Source organism: Anser anser (assembly GCF_964211835.1).
Source record: "Anser anser genome assembly, chromosome: 1".
Taxonomy (NCBI): Eukaryota; Metazoa; Chordata; class Aves; order Anseriformes; family Anatidae; genus Anser; species Anser anser.
In genome coordinates, this window is record NC_139720.1 from 57,749,175 (window position 1) to 57,767,465 (window position 18,291).

At 41.4% G+C, this 18,291-nt stretch overlaps 2 protein-coding genes across 6 annotated transcripts in view; one reads left to right on the top strand and one right to left on the bottom strand.

The window, feature by feature from the left end:
* The window catches only part of SYN3 (synapsin III), a 235,377-nt gene extending 229,084 nt beyond the window's left edge, over positions 1-6,293 (top strand). For all 4 annotated transcript variants that reach the window (XM_083824343.1, XM_083824341.1, XM_083824342.1 and 1 more), the window contains one exon: positions 821-6,293. In XM_083824343.1, the coding sequence (XP_083680469.1) occupies positions 821-953 (133 nt within the window). In that variant the 3' untranslated portion in view covers positions 954-6,293. The remainder of the gene's footprint in view (positions 1-820) is intronic.
* FBXO7 (F-box protein 7) lies at positions 5,367-16,879 on the bottom strand. Of its 2 annotated transcripts, none has more exons than XM_083824374.1 (9): positions 16,633-16,879; positions 15,392-15,692; positions 13,382-13,609; positions 11,888-12,029; positions 10,592-10,675; positions 9,383-9,475; positions 8,218-8,394; positions 7,584-7,621; positions 5,367-7,217 (listed from the first exon to the last, which is right to left on the bottom strand). In XM_083824374.1, exons 1-9 carry the CDS (start codon positions 16,746-16,748, stop codon positions 6,813-6,815), a joined length of 1,584 nt encoding a protein of 527 aa, XP_083680500.1. In that variant the 5' UTR covers positions 16,749-16,879; the 3' UTR covers positions 5,367-6,812. The 2 variants fall into 2 exon arrangements, with proteins under 2 accessions (XP_083680500.1, XP_083680499.1); XM_083824373.1 differs by having other exon boundaries at positions 16,627-16,879.
* Positions 16,880-18,291: the final 1,412 nt, after the last annotated feature.

The following is an 18,291-nucleotide window of genomic DNA, read 5'->3' on the forward strand; positions in this document are numbered from 1 at the left end:
GACAGCTTCTAGACAGAGCAGAGGAGTGACATTCCGGAATGTGCTTTCAGTGATAATGTCAACAATTAGCAAGGCAAACTAAGAGCAATGGACTTACAGATCAAAATGTTGGCGCTAAGGATGCTATCTCCACACAATACGTATTTCATGAACGTTAATTCAGATTCTGGTCTTGTGCTGAATTCCCATTACTGACAAGGAGAAACCACACTCAGTGACAAAGCATGGTAGTGGGGAAAATTGGGAGATCTATTTGAAAAGTACAGTCCTGATCTGAACTAAAACACTAGAGAGTATACATCCAGCAGGAGCACTGAGGCCAACCAAAAGACCTGCATAACACAGCTGATAGTCAGAGCAGACGTGCCAGGGAGGACAGGCAACAGCACACATTGCAGGGGACATGGCTACCACTTTGTCCAACACCTTGTGCTCTACATTTGAAATCAAAGGATCGCCATGCATGATGTGGCTGATTGAAGGTGATCCTCAGTAGGAATCCATTATTTTGTATTAATAGTGAAATGACTTCAATGTTTGTCACAACAGTAGCACCAAGAATTCCAATTGCATATTTTTAATCATATGCCTTCATAAACAGTTACTAGTATGGACTGTGATATTAGATTAGATCCACTTGCCCATCCCTCATTCCTCCAATACCCCCCAAATCTGCGATGTCTTAGCATATGGAGATTCTCTTTCCTTACTTCTTTATTCCTTGAATGTAATTGTGACGGAGCACAAAGCATCAGTAACCAGCTTTGAATAACTACCTTCTCCTGCTGAGTCTCAGTGTCAACTCTGTTTTCCATTTCAGCAAGTCGCAGTCCCTGACAAACACCTTCAGCGTATCTGAATCATCTCAGCGGGGAAACCCCAACGAAGATGAAGCAAAAGCTGAGACCATCCGCAACCTGAGGAAATCATTTGCTAGCCTGTTTTCTGATTAACCACCCTGCAGCTGGATCTGTGCTTTGGTCAGCCTTCACTCTTCATATACCCGATGTCATCCTGGAATATACTCAGTGGCACCCAGCAATTTACAGCTAATACCTGGGTAAAAGGAATTTAGAAAACAACAGTTGTTTTAATACAAAGAAAATATTCTAATAACGGCCTGAAAAGTGACTGTATAAAAGTGGCACTATTTCATTGTTTTTTGTGCATAATCAGAATCATGTATGTTCAAATGACTGAGTTGTAAATCAAATTTTACTCCTGCTAACCCCTGTGTAGCCAACAGTTATTACAGTGCAAACTAGATTTTATTTTGGTTTGTATGTAGTCCATACAATTGCTAACTTCCAATTACAGAATCCTTGTTGAGGCTAAGATAAAAGAAAACAGGCTTATTTCAGAAACAGATGTGCAAAGACAGAAGCACATATTCATTGACTGATAAAGTGAGCATGCCTGAGCATGGAAACACAGTGAACTGTGGAACTTCATACCAACTTTACTAAAAGTCACTTTTCTGAGTAAAATTACACATTCAAGTTAAATACCGTACCAGGCATCAGTAAACACCGAAGATCACATGAGCAGGTCATCCAGATGAACTGCTGGTTTGTTCCAGATCACTCTGCTCATAGCAGTTAAAATGTCTGTTTCATGCCTTGCATTTAAGTCCCCAGCACGTGATTCCTGAGTTCTGAGAGAAAAACGTCATGTTCTAACCCTGTAGCCTTAGCTCAAAAATAACCTGAGAAATGGGCCTTCCACAAGAAAAAAACAGGGGAAAAAAAACACTTCTTTCCCTGCCCCTGGAAACACTAGAGAGCTCATATCCACAGTTCACACAAATTTCAGACAAAACCCAGCTAAACTCCAAGCACTTTGGTGACTTGGTCACATCTGGCTAAGGGTATCCCCCAGGAACATGGTTAATTAATAGCAGAGCTGATGAAGTGCACACACTTGTGTGCTGAGTGTTCCATAATACAGATCGGACAGAGAGATGGAGTGAAATCCTGTCTTGCTCCTCGAACTCCCATTGACTGGGGCGAGTGCAAAATGAATCAAGGTGACAGACCTGTGATAGAACAGGAAAACTGTCATTTCGAAATAAGATGAGCTGGGCTCCATCCAGAGACACCAAGCAATGGGAAGGCACGTATGCAATTGCCCCAAGCAGGTAACAATCTTCCAGAGAAGACAGAGAGAGATCTTTGCTGGCTGTGGTTTTCCTCAAGTTTTGTCAAGTGCTTGAGTCACAAATCATGCGTGCAGCTTGAAGGCCAGACTTCTGGCTTTATGCTTTCCTTTGCAACTTCACATCAGTTGCTCTTAGGAATACCAAGGGAGGAAGGGAGGTCAGTAAGCTAAAAATGTTTGAGTCAATGGCACAGATTTTTGCTATCACTTGAAGAGAGAGGTCCTCAAATCAGCAAAACCAACAGCAATAGTTGCCATTTTGGATCTCACGATTCACTGGTGGGAATGAAGCCAAACAAGCTATTCCTTCCTGCACAGCACCTGTAACGAACATCTAGATCCAATGCAGTCACCTGGACCTAGCACGACCAACCCCTGAGCAGGCCTGTACATATGTAATAGCTTTTGTGACCTGTGCACTTTCAGGCAAGTAACTGCATAGCTTTTCCAGCTTGGAAGGCTCTCGAGAGACTCATCTGGACCAATGATTTATACCTCACATTTCGAATTAAAGAATCACCCTATCCCCTAATGATTTACCTTTTTTTTTTCAGCTCTACGTTGTCCTTCCAGGTTTGCTAAGCAGTTTACAATGTTGCATCATTAATACATGTCATTGCCTGAGAAAGAAAACAGACCCTGCTGTTCTGCAGTCTCCAGGAGCAATAAAAGAGTGACAAATGACCTTGAGCAAACACTGTCCCACTAGCAAGAACAATAGCAGATTAACAGGCTCTGCTATATGGAGAAGAGGTAACACAACCCTGGTGGGAGAGGATTTCCTTCTGTAACGCTTCCCTCAGCATAGCTTATGCCTTTCCCTACTACACAGTCACCAGAGACGCAAAGACAGATACAGAAGTTTACTGCCAGAATCCTCAACTGTTCTATCAAATCTTTTTACGTGTCTCTTACCAATACAGCCTATACAAAAATGAAGTGACTACCGACTAGTAAGGCATGGCCCCTTAAAATGACCCCAGTTACTCACTGAAACCACAGCAGTGGAATCATTTGCTGGTGCTGCACTTGAACACAGCAGGGCTGTCCTACAGCTGACCACTGCAACAGGATAGCAATGTGGTTTGATGCCCAGCTGCAATCCCAGACCTGCCTGCAGCTCCCAACTGTCATCTTTCAAGGGACAAGCAAACAGGCTGGGATCTCCCCTCCTCCTAGCTCCAGCTTGCAGAAATGAGTAAAAGCAACAGGCAGTATCAGCTTATCCTGCCTATTCCTATAGTTCCTATAAAGCATTTTCAGTTCTGTCCACAAGAGTGCTTTAATGAACACACTGAGCTGATGTCCTGAGTTAAAATGATGAAACTCTGTACTGTGCCTTATAAATGTTCTAACAGTACACTTCAAACTACAAACTAGATATTGTGGCTAACAGATGATTCGCAAACGCACCATTGTATGTGCAGGTTATCACTTCCGATGCAGGGTTTCTATTCCAAAATCCCTACAACCTAACAAAGCAACAGAGAGAGGAAATGCAAGGATTATATCCTCCATTTTATGAGTCGTGAACTAAGGTATACCCAACTATTTAGGTACCTAAATATAACAGCTGGAGTTAAGTACAGTTAAAAAGGCAACATAGAAGTTGGTGAATAGAAGTTATATTTAAATCACAGGACAGACATGCCCCACAGCATGCCTTGGGGTCTTTCTCACAGCTGTGAAAACTGAACACCTGGTCAGAGCACACTGGGTCTCCTTCTTGTCCTGCATGCTTTAATTTTCTTCACATGGAAGCCAGGAAACATGAATAGATGTGTGTGTTTTGATTCAGCCCAAGAAGCTGGGACACAGCTAAGACACCCACTCATATCCACCACCTGGAAAATGATTTTAGATTTTGCTGTTTAGATACATACCAAGAAACATCTTGACCTTCTTGTAATATCTAGGTGAGGTATTTCAAGAGGAATGTAACCCACGTTCTCATGCAATTAAACATCTTGTATAAAGCTAGGGCTCAGAATAGCAGTCCTGCTCCAGTAACTGCAGCTGTACCTTCTTCTCTTTCACTGATCACAGACAGGTACATAGGACCTTATACCTTGCATATACCCTTTTCTTTTTTTTTAATACATTTGTCTTAAGTTTTAGGATGAAGGTAAAACAATAGAGAAAAAAATAATAGTTTCCAATTTCCAAATGAATGTTAGTAGCAACCATACAGCACTGGATACAGATGAACAGTACAGGTAAGGAACGGGGGCCACCTTAAGGCACTTCACCTTTTGTGGCGTCTCTTCTGTAGTTTGCAAACAGCAATGACACATACACCTGTCTTAGAAGCTTCCAAATAACAAAAATAAGTAGCCGGTTTTCACATATTTCCTGTATTCTTCTCATTTTATACTGCTGGTCCTGAGATATTCACATAGTATTTCATGTACTGCTTTATGAATTAAGGGAACTCAACAGTTCAGGATAAGTCAGATTCCTTTCTCTTTGGCTCACGATGCCTTCACCACAGTGTGAAGGAACAAAGAAGAAAAGGAAGGAATATCTTCAGGTCACTCATTGGCGTATCTGTAATAATGTTGAGTTCATTTCTTCACAAACAAACGTCCAAATGACAAAATCCAGGATAAACAGAACCTGTGGCATAAGCCTGGGAGACAAATGACCAGGTTGTCTTCGTGGCAGAGGGCTGAACTCCACAGCAGCAAGAAGCATGCCCGCAGAGTGAGCAATGTGGATATCATCAAGGCATTAGTAACAAGTACCTTTGCTACCACAAAATTAATCTGTCACACACAAAGATCATTGTCCCCAGAAATAGCTTGAAAAAAAGTGAAGAATAAGTTACAAAACATTTTATCAGTTAAAATTGTGTGACCTTATCTGAATTTAACATATGTGTTTCTGAAGTATTCAGCACAAGGACAAAATGGTGCAAGATCCACAGCGTAGACATCCGTTTTCTTTCTTATAGTCAGTGGAAGATAAAGAATCACTGTTAGCTCCAAGACGTTTGACTGTGCACTTCACTTAAGTGAAAAACCCATTGGAAAAAGAAAATTCAACTACTTTAGGAAAATGTTAAAAATTAAGGCTAGACTTGGCATCAAATGGGAACCACTGCCCCCCAGACTCTATAGATACTTATTCTTCAGTGTTTGATAAGGGCAGGATTTGCACTGGTATGCTGTAGCTGTGAAGTAGGAGAGGGGAAAAAAAGGAAATGCAACTTTTGAGAGCAAAATAGAAGTATTATATTTTACTCCCGTGGGAGTTAATAACAAAACTTTCTGACCATACTGAAGTCAGCTGATTTTATACAAAACAAGATGAATCACTGAAATACCACCTGAAAAAGCACATAAATGTTACTGATAAAACAGCTCGTATTTAATCGGAAATGTAATCCATTTCCCTTCTTTGAATTCCAGAAAGATTGTAGAAAATAATATCAGCTGTTACAACAGTCGTCAGTACCATTTACATTTTCAGAAACAGAGATCAATCCATCTTAAAAAGGAAAAAAAAAAAGTAAGAAAAGAAAAGTTCTAGCAAAGTTTAGTTATTCCAGTCTTTCTTTAATTGAGCTTCAGCATCAGACTGAAGATCTCATCAGGAGACTTTAACAGTGACCTTGTTAGTTGTTCATTAATTAACGAGACAACACTTGAAAGGTGCTCAAAACATACTACAATGTTTCCTTCCAGCAAGATTTAATACTGCAGTAATGGAATTAAATGGAACTTACTGCAGTAAAGTATTAACTCTGCTTCTCCTGCTGCGATCCCATTTCCATTGCAACCAGATCAAGCTGGTTAATTCCTTAAGTAGTTAGGCAGGAGGAAAGACTTACTTTTGCACCTATTTTAGTTCACACACAGTAAATGCGGCCATGTACTATAGCTACTTATTTGTAAAGTCAACCTGTTCAACCAAGAAAAGAGACAAAAGTTTTGCTGCTGGTTCTTTGTAAAATTGCTCTGCTTCTGTTCAGATTTTTGAGTTGCACTGTAGCATGAGTTTACTCAGTTGTTTGCAAAATGAATTGATTTGTGTCCTAATATATCCATTTAAAAATCCCTTCCCTGTATTCTTTGTGCATTATGTAACAACACAAAAATACTTTTTACCTAATAAAAATAAAAGGAAAAAGAAAATGTCATCTTTAAAAAAAATCTATGAACTCACATCTACCATAACAGTGATAGTATCCTATTCTATGTGGAACATGGTAGATTTTTTGTTAAGAAAGATTACTAGCCAGGTAGATTTTAAACAAAATATCTTTTTTCCTGGCAAATTAATAAAACTTTTCAAATAAGACAGACAAAGATAGGATTTGTATTTAAAGTGCTTTTTATCTGATGCAGCAAATATTTGGCCAGTATCCTTCTGGTCTCTAGCACTTCACAGATGACTAAAGAGGAGGAGGAGGGCAGAGAACAGTATTAATTGTTCTAACTCATAGCTCTTCTTGAAACAGACCTTAGTGCCAAGTGCTGCAGTGTTACCAGAACATAAACAAACCCTGACTTTGGTTTGGAAACAGTATCATGCACACAAGTTCTTCCAACAATCTGAAGAGAAGGCAGATTTTAGTGCCTGCATTTTGCAACCTCCTGCAGTTAGAAAGCAAGCTCAGGAATTAGAAAGTTCACTGAAGGAGAAAGCAGCAATCAAATGAACGCACGGCGAATGTCCATGGGGCGGCCCCGGCTGGGTCTAGGTGGAAACCTGTCATTGGGACCAGCTCGTCCTGGAAGTGTAGGGTTTGCTCCAGGCAAGGAACCAATGGGGTCAAAATGTGGTCTGAATGGAGGAAACTGGCCTGGTGCTTCCCCTGGACCAGGAATAAGCGAGTTAATTGGGTCTCCAACATATGGAAGTGTTGGTCTCTCATCATATTCTCCACCAATGATCATGGGGGGGTAGATTGGGTTTGATGGAAAGGGGTTGGGAGGAAAGGGGCTAGGATAAAATGGGTTGGGATGAAAGGGAATTGGATGAGGTGTAGGGGGCAGAAACATCATGTGCCTCCATCTCAAGGCCTCCTTCTTCTGTTTCAACTTTTTCTTGTATAGCTGCAGACAGAAACAAAGGTATTTTATGGTCTAGAAGCACTTTGTGTTTCAGCTTCAGCACTTGCGTTCAGTTCTTCAGTTCTCAGAAAAGAACTCCTCTCCATTCCCAAAACCCAGAACAGCAGCTACTCCGCCTGACAAAGACTAACCACAACACGTCTGAAAGGCCCGTAACCTGCAATTTGTGCATGCACTGTCACTCACTGATGCTGTTTGCTCCTGCTCTGATCAAACTCAATGCATGTGCACAGGCCACCACACTTTCAAAATAGAACTTAAAACTGCAGCCTCCCCAAGTCAATGCTTTAGCCTTAAACTATCCTACGTAGACTATTCTCAAAGAGATTATATAGAGAAGTCACCTACTTCTTTCCAGTCTGTGTCACGAGGCCTTGCAATAGGATCTGCAAGAGAAGCAAAAAAAATTAAAATGAGGAATCTCTTTTAAGTAGCATTCATGACAAGGATGTCCCATTTTGTGGGAACTTGCAGAGGAGATGAAGAAACACTTGGTCAATATATTTTTAGAAATAACGTGGCTTAAAAAAATAAAGCTCCAAGACCATCCAGTAGGCCAGCTGCTCGTACCCCCATTCTATGTGAAGTATCATCTCAAAACTTAGTAAGATATCCCAGAAACACCATTCCCATCTTTGAAGAAATAAGGTTATCAAGGGAAGTGCTGTCAGAAATCAATCTCTTATAAGGGATTCTAGCAGGAATATCCCTTCCAGATACTCTCTAGTATCTGCAATAGCCAGTGCACCAAACTACCCAGGGAAACAGATGAAAAACACCTACAGAAGTCTGTACCACATGATGGGCAAAACTATGTAGTCCATGAGAAATAACTCTGCAGATTATCACCATTGCAAAGGACTACTTCCTCCCAGTGTTTAAAAATCAGAAGTGGTTCCTTAAGGAGCCTCTTGACAAAATCTGTCAGACTTAATCCCTCTGTTCAGGTGAGAATTGGAGAAAACATGCATCTCAACATTACCTCGGAAATCTCGCAGGTATATAAACCTCCACAGAAGCTGGTCATTTGAAGCTGCATAAAGATCACGGCAAACAGCAGAAAGAGAGAGGAGCGAACGGACATCCAGAAGTCTGAAGATCCGAAGCTTCAGCTCAAGAGGAAGGACCACTAACCCAAAAACATCTGGCAAGTTCAGAGCTACAAATGGAGGGAATAGAAGCATTATCTAAATGGTGCAGAGCTTAATCTGAAGACCCTAAAGAAAGGAAGGACATTATAATCTTTCCCTTAAATCATTTCCCTTTGATGCCTCAAGTTAAATGACTTTTCTCGGAAAGTGCTGTGATGCGACTTCTTATAAAACAAATGTCTCCCAACTCTCAGTACATTTATAGAGTGCAAAAAATAGGGCAAATGGCATTTTATACTGAACACCACTGTCCACTGCAAACCGAAGAAACACACCACGTGCCTAACTATGTTTATAGGCTACAGAACAAAGGCTGGAACAGGTAAAGGAAAAAAATCTGCCCAATTTCAAGAGTCCCCAAAAAACACATTAAATGTTGAGCACACGTTTCATGTAAAGCCTTCCTGCACTGAAGTCTACAGGGAATTCCCTTGTGTCTTCAGAATACAAACCTGAATCGTTTATGGCAATACCTATACACTGAAAGCCCAGTTTCCTAATGCTTCACTAACATCAGCTAGGGTTACTTCTTCCATCCTTTACAAGCTGTCAGCGACCAGTTACTAAGTACATCATTCCTGTGGTTTGAATTCCAAACACGATGCTATTTAAGTTTTTCTGCTTTGACAAAGAAATAGATCAAAACTACAAAACCACCGCCACAAGGTTACTGTGGTGTGATTTCCTCATCACCAAGTATTGAGAACAGCCATTCCATCTCAGTCTCTTAAGTGAGACTATAAAGGACTTTTTATCTTTACATATCAAAGCCAGGAAATTGTCATTATATGAGCATTTTCTGAAATACATTTTAAATAAATTAGGTTAATCTTTGTATAAATTACTTTATTCTTACTCTCTATGTACCTACCACTGAACAGCTGTTTCAAGTGTTTTTAACACTTTTCCTCTAAGGCTTTGGATAGACAACACACCCCCTCCTTCCATCCTCAAAAAACTGAAGTACCATTTCCGATTGTAAACATTTTTTCTCACCTTGTCGGGCAGCAGCCAGAAGAGAGTAAACCAGCTGGTCTTTAAAGAGACGGGATAATTTCTGAAGGTCTTTGTAAACACCCGCAACCTTTTCTATCAAAGCAGAGAGAGAAAAAGCTTAACATCAGCAGGTTAGACTGCAATGATTATACAAGAGCAGGGAAACTACTGTTTCTTATAAACAGAACCGTGCTCTGCTTGCAGTCTTGATGGGAAAACATCTGCAGCTAATATGTTACAACCATGGAATTAAGTAATTTATCAAGAAACTACAGGCCATTTCCATGCTAAAGCTAGCCTTTCCTTTGGCTTGAAAAAGCACCACTAAGAGAAATATCTGAGTTCTTTGAAAACAAACTGGCTCCCAAGCTATCAGCACTTCTTTTACTGGATTTCAAAGCCCATAGGCAGCAGGCACCTATGTTGTAAACGCCTGCAACAATCAGTTCTCTGACAGGAATGCTTTCCTATTCTGTTCTCTGAAGAAACGAGAGCCAGAAGACTGTACCATTATCTTGGACATGCTTCAGCACTCAGTTATTCTTCTACAGCCTTTTGACTAGCCTCATGAATCAGGGACTGGGGATCTGAGGACACAGCGTACGACACTGAGTCAGCCTCAACTGGCAACAAAGAGGTTCATTAATGCTTCATAAAACAAAAGGCTAGTCAGGCTACTCTGCTCACAAGGGATCTATATCCATCTGTCCTACCCAGCCTTAGTATTCCTCTAATTCTGGCATCCTGGAGAGAGCTATGCGGTCAGCACATATTTTCTAACAAAAATAATACAACAATGATAGCACCACAGCAAGACTGTAGGTACTGTCAGCCTCTAAAGTCCTGAAATATGAGGCAGAAAGAGGGTACAGTTCAGCATTGCTGCCTCAGAGATTCACACGTAAATTCAGGATTTCATAAGTAACAGGCATATGGGCCAAAGGATGACTCAGGCTTTGCAAAGTCCTTTTCTTACTCAGTGAATCCAAGAAATTCAAATTGTTTTAGCAGCAAAATACAAGTAAATGGCTACACTCTGAATTCTTTCTACCAAAAAGCAACGGCCCTTCTAAACGATGACCACGTTTTTATTCTTTCTTGCTATTTTTTACCTATTCAGTCTTAAACTGAAGTATATTCTTAACCACTGTGTTACTCTACTCCCTTACTCTTCAGTTTACCATTACCAGGATCATAGCTCAAGCATACCTGGTTCCTGAAAGCAAACAAAGGATGCAGGCAGTAGCTGTATTCTCTTCACACCTTTAATCTCTTTGTTGATTTTTAATGTTGCTGCAAATATAAGAAGAAAATCAAAATTGAAAACATATTGGGATGACAAAGACCACTTTATTATCGCCTTACTCTCAGAAGGTGTTTTACTTTACTCCCTTACCAACTCCCCTCAAGAAAAATACCAAATGGCTTCGAGCAGCTAGATAAATAAAAATTTCAGAAAAAATAAACTGGAACTTAAAATAGGAAAGAAAAAAAATATCTTAGTGACAAAAAAAGCATTGTCTTCAACAATTCTATCACGTGGAAATAGATACAACACACCTACGAGGGGTACATAGCAAGCCATTATTACAACTCAGTCATTAAAGAAATTAACTCAAATGCTATAAACTCTAGAAAAAGATTCAAGAATCTTACTATATGAACACTAGGACAGTGTTGCAACTACTATGAATATAAAGCTAACATGACTTGGTTAAAACATTCAATTGTAATTTCAGAAAGTAAATTGTGTACATGTTCTGAGAATACATTATATGCTTACACAAACTGACATAAGGAGCTATATGTTTAACAAGAAAGCCCACGAATTTTAAGCAAAGAAATCTTGAGTTTAAAATCAAGCTCAAATTTTTTTTTTTTTTTTTGGGGGGGGGGGTTAATATGGAATTGCTCAAATGCTAAATAAAATATGAAAAAGCAAAGAAAAAAAAAAACAACCAAAACAAAACACATCAAGTGATATGGAAGTTGCTTCAAAAAACATTAGACTTCCCTAAATTTTCTGTATCGAATAAATGCAGTTTTTGAGACCACAGTTAGACTGTTAACATGCTTCAGGAAAGATTACACATTAAAACTAAGGAATATGTAGTCCACAAGTTATTTGTAAGTCTCGTAAAAAACTAAGACCAAACAAAACGTTGTAGCTGGAGCAAATCTCCCTCTTTTTAGTCTTTGGTAATGTATACCACAGTTCCTATGAAATGAAACAAATAAAACAGGATTTTTACAACATTTCAATGAAAAGGCCAGTTGAATCCCCCAAGCACTGATCTGTTCTGATGAGAGGGAGGGAAAAAGCTAATGCTGAGACAAGAAATGTCAAGAATTTTCAGTGTCAAGAAGTGGTACCTCACCTCATCAATCTGGAAAATCAAGTTACGGTTCCAAAGAGGGTGTAAGAAAGTATATAGAAGTTTTCTCTTGCTAAACAATGGTGATATTTAGCAATGCGTATTCAGGATAAAAACTAGACCAACTTACCATTAATAGCAACAAGATCTCCCAAAGGCACACAAGTCAAACCAGCAGAACCTTCTTCGCAAAGGGGATGTGTGTACTGTAGCTTATAAACACCATTCCCTCTCCATTTCTCTGGCATAGATACGGCCTTGGCTTCTGTCCCCTAAAAATACACAGAGATAATACTGCCATACATTACAAGCGGAAGAAGAGGACTAAAAGCTTGCAAATTCCAGAATTATGCTTGCAATTTAAATCTTAGTTTAGCTCCAATCTGCGTTATGATACAGTCTATAATCGCACGAGTATATACTGTTTTCCCCAAGACTAACAGCAAATCTAAGGAAGCATTTAGTATTTTTTGTTCTGTCCTAGTTTCTGACAGAGGTTTTCAATATACAGACTTACACCTATTTCTCTGAGATCTGTACTTCACTCTGTTATTTATTCCAGCATTCTGACAACTCCTGAATATATGTTAATTTTCCAGTTGAAAACATGTAAAAGATGTTACTGCACCTGTTCTGTGAACTTATGATCTCTGATAGGGCTTGAAGAATCATAGCTTGAAATCAACTTGAAAATCTCAGTGGACTGACGACTTTCAATTTCAGTCTGAAAACTCTCAGACTCCCATAGGGAGATACAACATAACCACAACTACAAGCAGACTCTCTCCTCTTAAATTTGCAGAAAAATTATTCTGTATTTCCAAGTCTACTGGTTGACTTAAACTGTTCCCAGTGGCAAATGTATTCTTCAGATAGTATTTCAGGCTATGTGAATGCAGTTAAGTTAGCAGATTTATTAAATTGGTACTGGTCAACCTGACACCTAAACTGATTCCATACACGTTCTTAGCACTGCAAGGAAAAGCAAGAGACTTAAACCACCTCCACTGATTGCAAGTCTTATTTTGCTTGTTCAGTCACATACTAGTAAACATATACTGCAAGTCTGAAAATCTAAAGGGAATAGGTGAATTCATACACTGCACAGTGACAGTGCCATAAGGTATTCAAGTTATGAGTTTGATACCTCTATATGTTTGCAGAACCAAAGCCTAACTGAACGCAGTTGAGTTAATACAAGTTAGGTGACAATACCTGGGCAGACCTAGGCCTTGTCAGCCACCATTTGAACTGAATCCTATTGAGATGACGCTGATGTTGAAGACAGCACTACAACGAAGTGCTACAATCCAAGAACATCTGCACAAACTCATCAGTATAAAGAAGAAATGGGAGGTTATCAGCTGGGTCCCAGTGAGGCTGGGGACCGAAAGGAACACTGAGGCAGGCCACTTCTTTCACACCTAAAAGCTGTTCTAGTCTCTACCCTTAAGCCACACTGGTCAGGCAAATTAGACAAGGTGATACTTCAGCAGCCCCTGCTGCTGACTGACATACAAAGCCACACGTTGATCTTCAGAGGCATCTTGTATCATACGTTCTTGCGATACTCTGGAGCTTACTCACACTGACCGGAAAGTTTCTTTTTTGGTGGTGCACTCACCTGTGGTACATAGCCTGTCTCCATCATGAGAAGATGTACTAGAACGATCAAAGCATCGGCGGCACTGGCACACTCAGCAGAAAGGTAGAGCATCTCTAAGGAATGTGGTATCTCACCATCAGCAGCTTCACTGCACAGCATGGGTTCAGAGGGATAGGAGCCTGTACCTTCCTCCAGATCAACATCCTCTGGGACTAATCCAGAAGGAAACTCTATGCTGGATCCTGCCTTCAAGGGATAGCAAAAGACATTTACATTCAGAAATTCTCACCTCTAAATACATCAGTATTATTTATCTGCTTACCATAGTCTTCATGGGCCCCAAGCCTACACTACAGATTTCCCATGCAACTTTTACATACTTGTTTCATCTACATTTTCTAGAGTCCCAGCTGAAGACTGGGATTTGGAGACGAGGATTATACATTTAGCCTTTGTATTTTTTTTTAATACTTATAATGCAAGCCCTTCATAGAAAGTCAGTCATTTTATTTCATATAGTACTTGAAGACAAATTGATAATATAACAAACCTTCATCAGAACTCTTGCAATATATACTGGAATAATTAGTCACTGGGGTATGCCAACATGCATAGCAAGTAACCACAGTGGTTAACTTAGACTCCTTAGAAATACAGTAGGCTTATATAGCTGAAAAAAAAATCATCAATGCAACACATCTGCTGACACTTGAGGAGGGCTGTGGTTTTGTTGGGCTTTTTTTTCTCCCACCAAAATCACACCATATTATTATGTAACTTATAAAACTACCTACAAACTAAAAAAAGCAGTGAATTAAAACTGTAGCTGGATTTATCTAAGGGAAGAGGCCAAAAAAGGAAAAAAGAGGCTAAAGGAGCTGTAGCTATTTCTCCCCCACATGCACGTTCAATGGCACAAGACACCTTTATGTTTTTACGAGAGGCATGACCATCCACCTGGGGAGCTTCCTGCCTCTCATTAAGAACAATGCACATAAGCCCTGTTAAACACAGTTTTGCAGATTTCTACTTCTGTCCTTTAATGATGCATAGCTGCTTGGACACCTTTCTGTGACTAGTTTTGGAGGAAGATGTAAGAATTTTTCATCCCACATTTGAAAAATGAAATAAATGATAGATTTCTGCACAGCTAAAGATGGCCTGACCAACAGATAAGGACCTTGTATGCCCACAGCACCATGTGCAAAGGGCACACTGCTCCTGGGACAATGGTCCAACTACATTCACTTTTACTACTTACAATTCTTTTCATCCTAAACCTTAACTCTTATACTCCGAAACAATATTTTTGTAAGTATGCTTAGCAATATTCCTTGTATAAAAGCTGTAGTAAGGGACATCTTGCATTAAACATTTATTTCAAAATAAAGAATTGCTTTAAAAAGAATGATCAGCTTCTCTAGTTCCTGCCTAACAGGGACATGATCACATAATGAGATAGGCACCAAGCACTGTGGCACCTACAGAGTTTCTTCCAGAAAGCCTCCTTTCACCTTAGGACCCAGCAGTTGGTAGGTGCAGTTACCTGCTTAACTGTTACATATACTGTCACACAGGAAACAAACCACTGAATAATATATAAAAAAATGTGCCTATTAACTGCAGCAAGTATATGGGGTCATACAGATGCACACCTTTCTTCTCCAACAGTATAGTCAGGCATTGGAACAGGTTGCCCAGCGAAGTGGTAGCGTCACCGTCCCTGGGTGTGTTTAAGGAGAGGTTGGACTTGGTGCTTAGGGACATGGTTTAGTGGGTGACGTTGGTGGTAGGGGGATGGTCAGACCAGATGATCTTGGAGGGCTTTTCTAACCTTGATGATTCTATGCAGCACGTGGCAGGAGCTGTCTCAGCAACATAACCTCCAGACACAAGAAATACAGGCAGGCCTCTCATTCCATAACATCTGAATCACAGGGAACTTACAACCCGTGAGAAAGGAATCGTGCACTTTGCAAATGTGCACGATTTGCTTTGCATTGTACAGGCCAATTCTCACATCCTTACCCTGTCATCATTACTTTGAACTTCCTCTTGAGCTTTCTGGTTGGCAGATTGTTCATCCTGCCTTTCTTCTTTTGGACTGTCAGCCTGACTTCTGTTGGGGATCATGGTGGATGTCTCATGACCATTCTGAAGCGCGGGAGGATTAGAAGATGAGGGAGGAGGCAGGCTGGGTTTGGCATCTTTTTCTTCTAGCAATAAACATATCAAATCACCAGGAACAATCCCATATGAAGCTAAAGTCTTCTCATCTTCTGTAAGAGCATCTTTGCTGTTCAACGTTATTGAAAACTCTGTATCAGAACTGCAAAATAATAGGAAAAAAAAATAAATGCGGTTGGCTACATTTGGGTAGCTGCACAGAGAGGTACAGTTAGAAACACATACTGCGTACTAAAATAATTCTATTCCATGCGTTTTAATGCATTAATAATTAGTAAGACACAAAGGGAAGAGTGATAAAAGATTACTTTGTGAACTTTTTTCTCCCATTTTTCTCCCCAGGTACGTTTTAAGTAGCTGTAGGTGCTTGGGACGCCCAACAGCGTCTACCGTAACCGCTCTTAAAGCGGTCATGAAGGAGAGCAAACAGGTGCGCTCCAAATCAGAAGGTATCAAACTTCGCAAAACAAACTTTATCTTGTTTTTACATAATCTTGGCTGGTAGTATATTTAGCGTTGCTGACTCAACCCCCTTGCTATCTGATTAAACACAACGCTTGTTTCAAAACCCGCAGCCGGGCTCTAGCGTGCTAGTTACAAATGAAGGTAGTCAAATGGCTCCTTCGAAGCAAGCGATTACAAAAAAAACAACATAATTGGAGCTGGACAGCACGAGGGCAGCTGCCAGCACCACCTATAAAACACCCGCTGTGGCAGAACAGGCCGCCAGTGCCTGGTCCCCACAGACTTAGCCTTAAAGCCCCACAACCCGCCGTCCCCAAATAAGCCACTTCCACACACACGTCTTAAGCGGATTTAAGAGGCTTTATTACGAACACTGCCAAGAGTTCCTCACGCTTTAAACTTTTTATTTTAACAGAACCCAGAGAGCCCCCAAGCCGCTCCCCGCCTCCCACAACGGCTCCCAGCGGCCCCCGCAGGGGGCGGCAGCGTCACGGCGCGGCGGGGGGACGGGGGGAGACAAACCAGCCTCCCCCCGCCGCCCCACGTGGTACAGCCCCACCTCCCCCCGTTCCCCACCCCCCCCCCCCGCGGGGTGGTTCGCTCCGCGCTACCTGTACCCCCAGGCGGGCAGCAGGGCCCGGCGCAGCTGCGCGCGCAGCTCCCCCAGCGTTGGCTCCGCCCCCGGCAGCTCCAGCGGCGCCGTCCGCTTGTGCAGCCGCACGCGCAGCTTCATGGCCGCGGCGGCTCCGGGCGCTGCGAGCGGGCCCCGCCGAGCTGCGGACGGTGGCGGGCGCGAGGGCTGCCGGGCCGCCGCCTTGGCTTGGTTGGCGCCCCGCCGCCGCGCCCCGCCCGGGACCGCCCTCGGGGCGCTGCTCGGCGTGCCGCGCATGCGCCGCACTGAGGGGCGGCCGTTGGGGGCCTCAGTAGGGGGGTGGCTCGTCAGCTGTGACTTGGCTCACGCGCTGAGGTGTTTTTTTTTTTCTTCCCCTCCTTTTCGGTTCAGTACCGGCTTGGATATTGTCTCTAAAAATAAAAATCCCAACGAGGGCCTGTTGGTTGCTGTGTGTTACACTCTGGGGGTGAAGTTCATGGAAACGGGTGGCAGGGGAAGGGCTGAAGGATACAGCCGTCAGAGTGCTTGCCTTTACAGAAGGAATCATGATTCCTTTATACCTTTCTTGCCATCTCAGGTCTAACGTCTTAGCACCTGCACCCAAGTACTATCAACACAAATACGAAGTGTAGCAGACTTCAGTTTGTTGGCTTTAGTTGCACTTCAGCTGTCATACTTGAAAAAAAAGACATCTCCCTGCACCCGATAGTATTTTGTGTTAAAAGTATGCTCAGTTTCACCTAGAAATACCCAATTGGCAGAAAGTTGATGGAAAAAATGCAAAAGTCACAAATTATTGAAGTTTGTACTTAGTTTGAAGAATTATATGAAACTTGGAAAACTGAATTCAAAAGTAACTTGAATAATGCTTATTCTTAGATGATCGTGATTTTTCCTTCTAACAGCACAATTAACTCACCTGCATTTCTCCACACAAGGAATGAGTAGTATGAGCTGAAGGAAAATCGTACTATGAGGTGAAAGAAAATCATACTTTGTAGGAATATAATATGTAAATAACAGTAGTCAAAGTGAACTTGAAAGACGTAGCTTGCACAGCTACCATCAAGTGCAGTTTCTTATATCACTTTACCTTTCTTAACTCCGTGGTTACAGGAATAGCCCTGTCTCTGTTCTTTCAGTGTGTAAGGCCAGACAGAAAGAGATTGAAACTTGAGAAATTCTGTTCTGGGCTACAAGCCAAATCTCATGCCTGGTCTTTACGCTATGTGAACATGGTCATCCAAACCAGGTAAATATGGTTGCTAAATTTCACTTTACTTAAGAGTTTGGTGTCAAATATGTATAAAACTGAAGGGCAGCCATTTTTGTTTTCAACATGTCAATACATTTCTGAATAAAAAGGAGAGGCTTGTACTGACGATGAAAGGTGAAGACACTACTGAAACAAAAGAATACCACTCACTGAACCATGAAAGGGCTGATGCTAGTTACATTCATCTTCATCTTACATATCATGCCCACAACTGCGAGCATTAAAACAGGTGATAGTTCCTAAGAAGCTTGCTGCATCTGTTGCCACTAGCCCAGTTTCAGAAGTGTTTATGCAGTAATAAAATGGGGCCGCATCCTGGATAAACCCCAGAAGGATATGCTGCTGTGGCAGAGGTGTGGGAAACTGGAAGGAAGTGGGAAAGGCAGG

What these genes read in the sequence shown, in the direction of transcription:
- FBXO7 (XM_083824373.1), bottom strand. Translation starts at nt 16,748, where the DNA reads ATGAAGCTGCGCGTGCGGCTGCACAAGCGGACGGCGCCGCTGGAGCTG. An exon ending in ATACCTGCGAGATTTCCGAG is followed by an intron (nt 7,622 to 8,217) that starts GTAATGTTGAGA and finishes CTTCTCTTGCAG; the next exon opens with ATCCTATTGCAAGGCCTCGT. An exon ending in GTGACACAGACTGGAAAGAA is followed by an intron (nt 7,218 to 7,583) that starts GTAGGTGACTTC and finishes TTCTGTCTGCAG; the next exon opens with CTATACAAGAAAAAGTTGAA.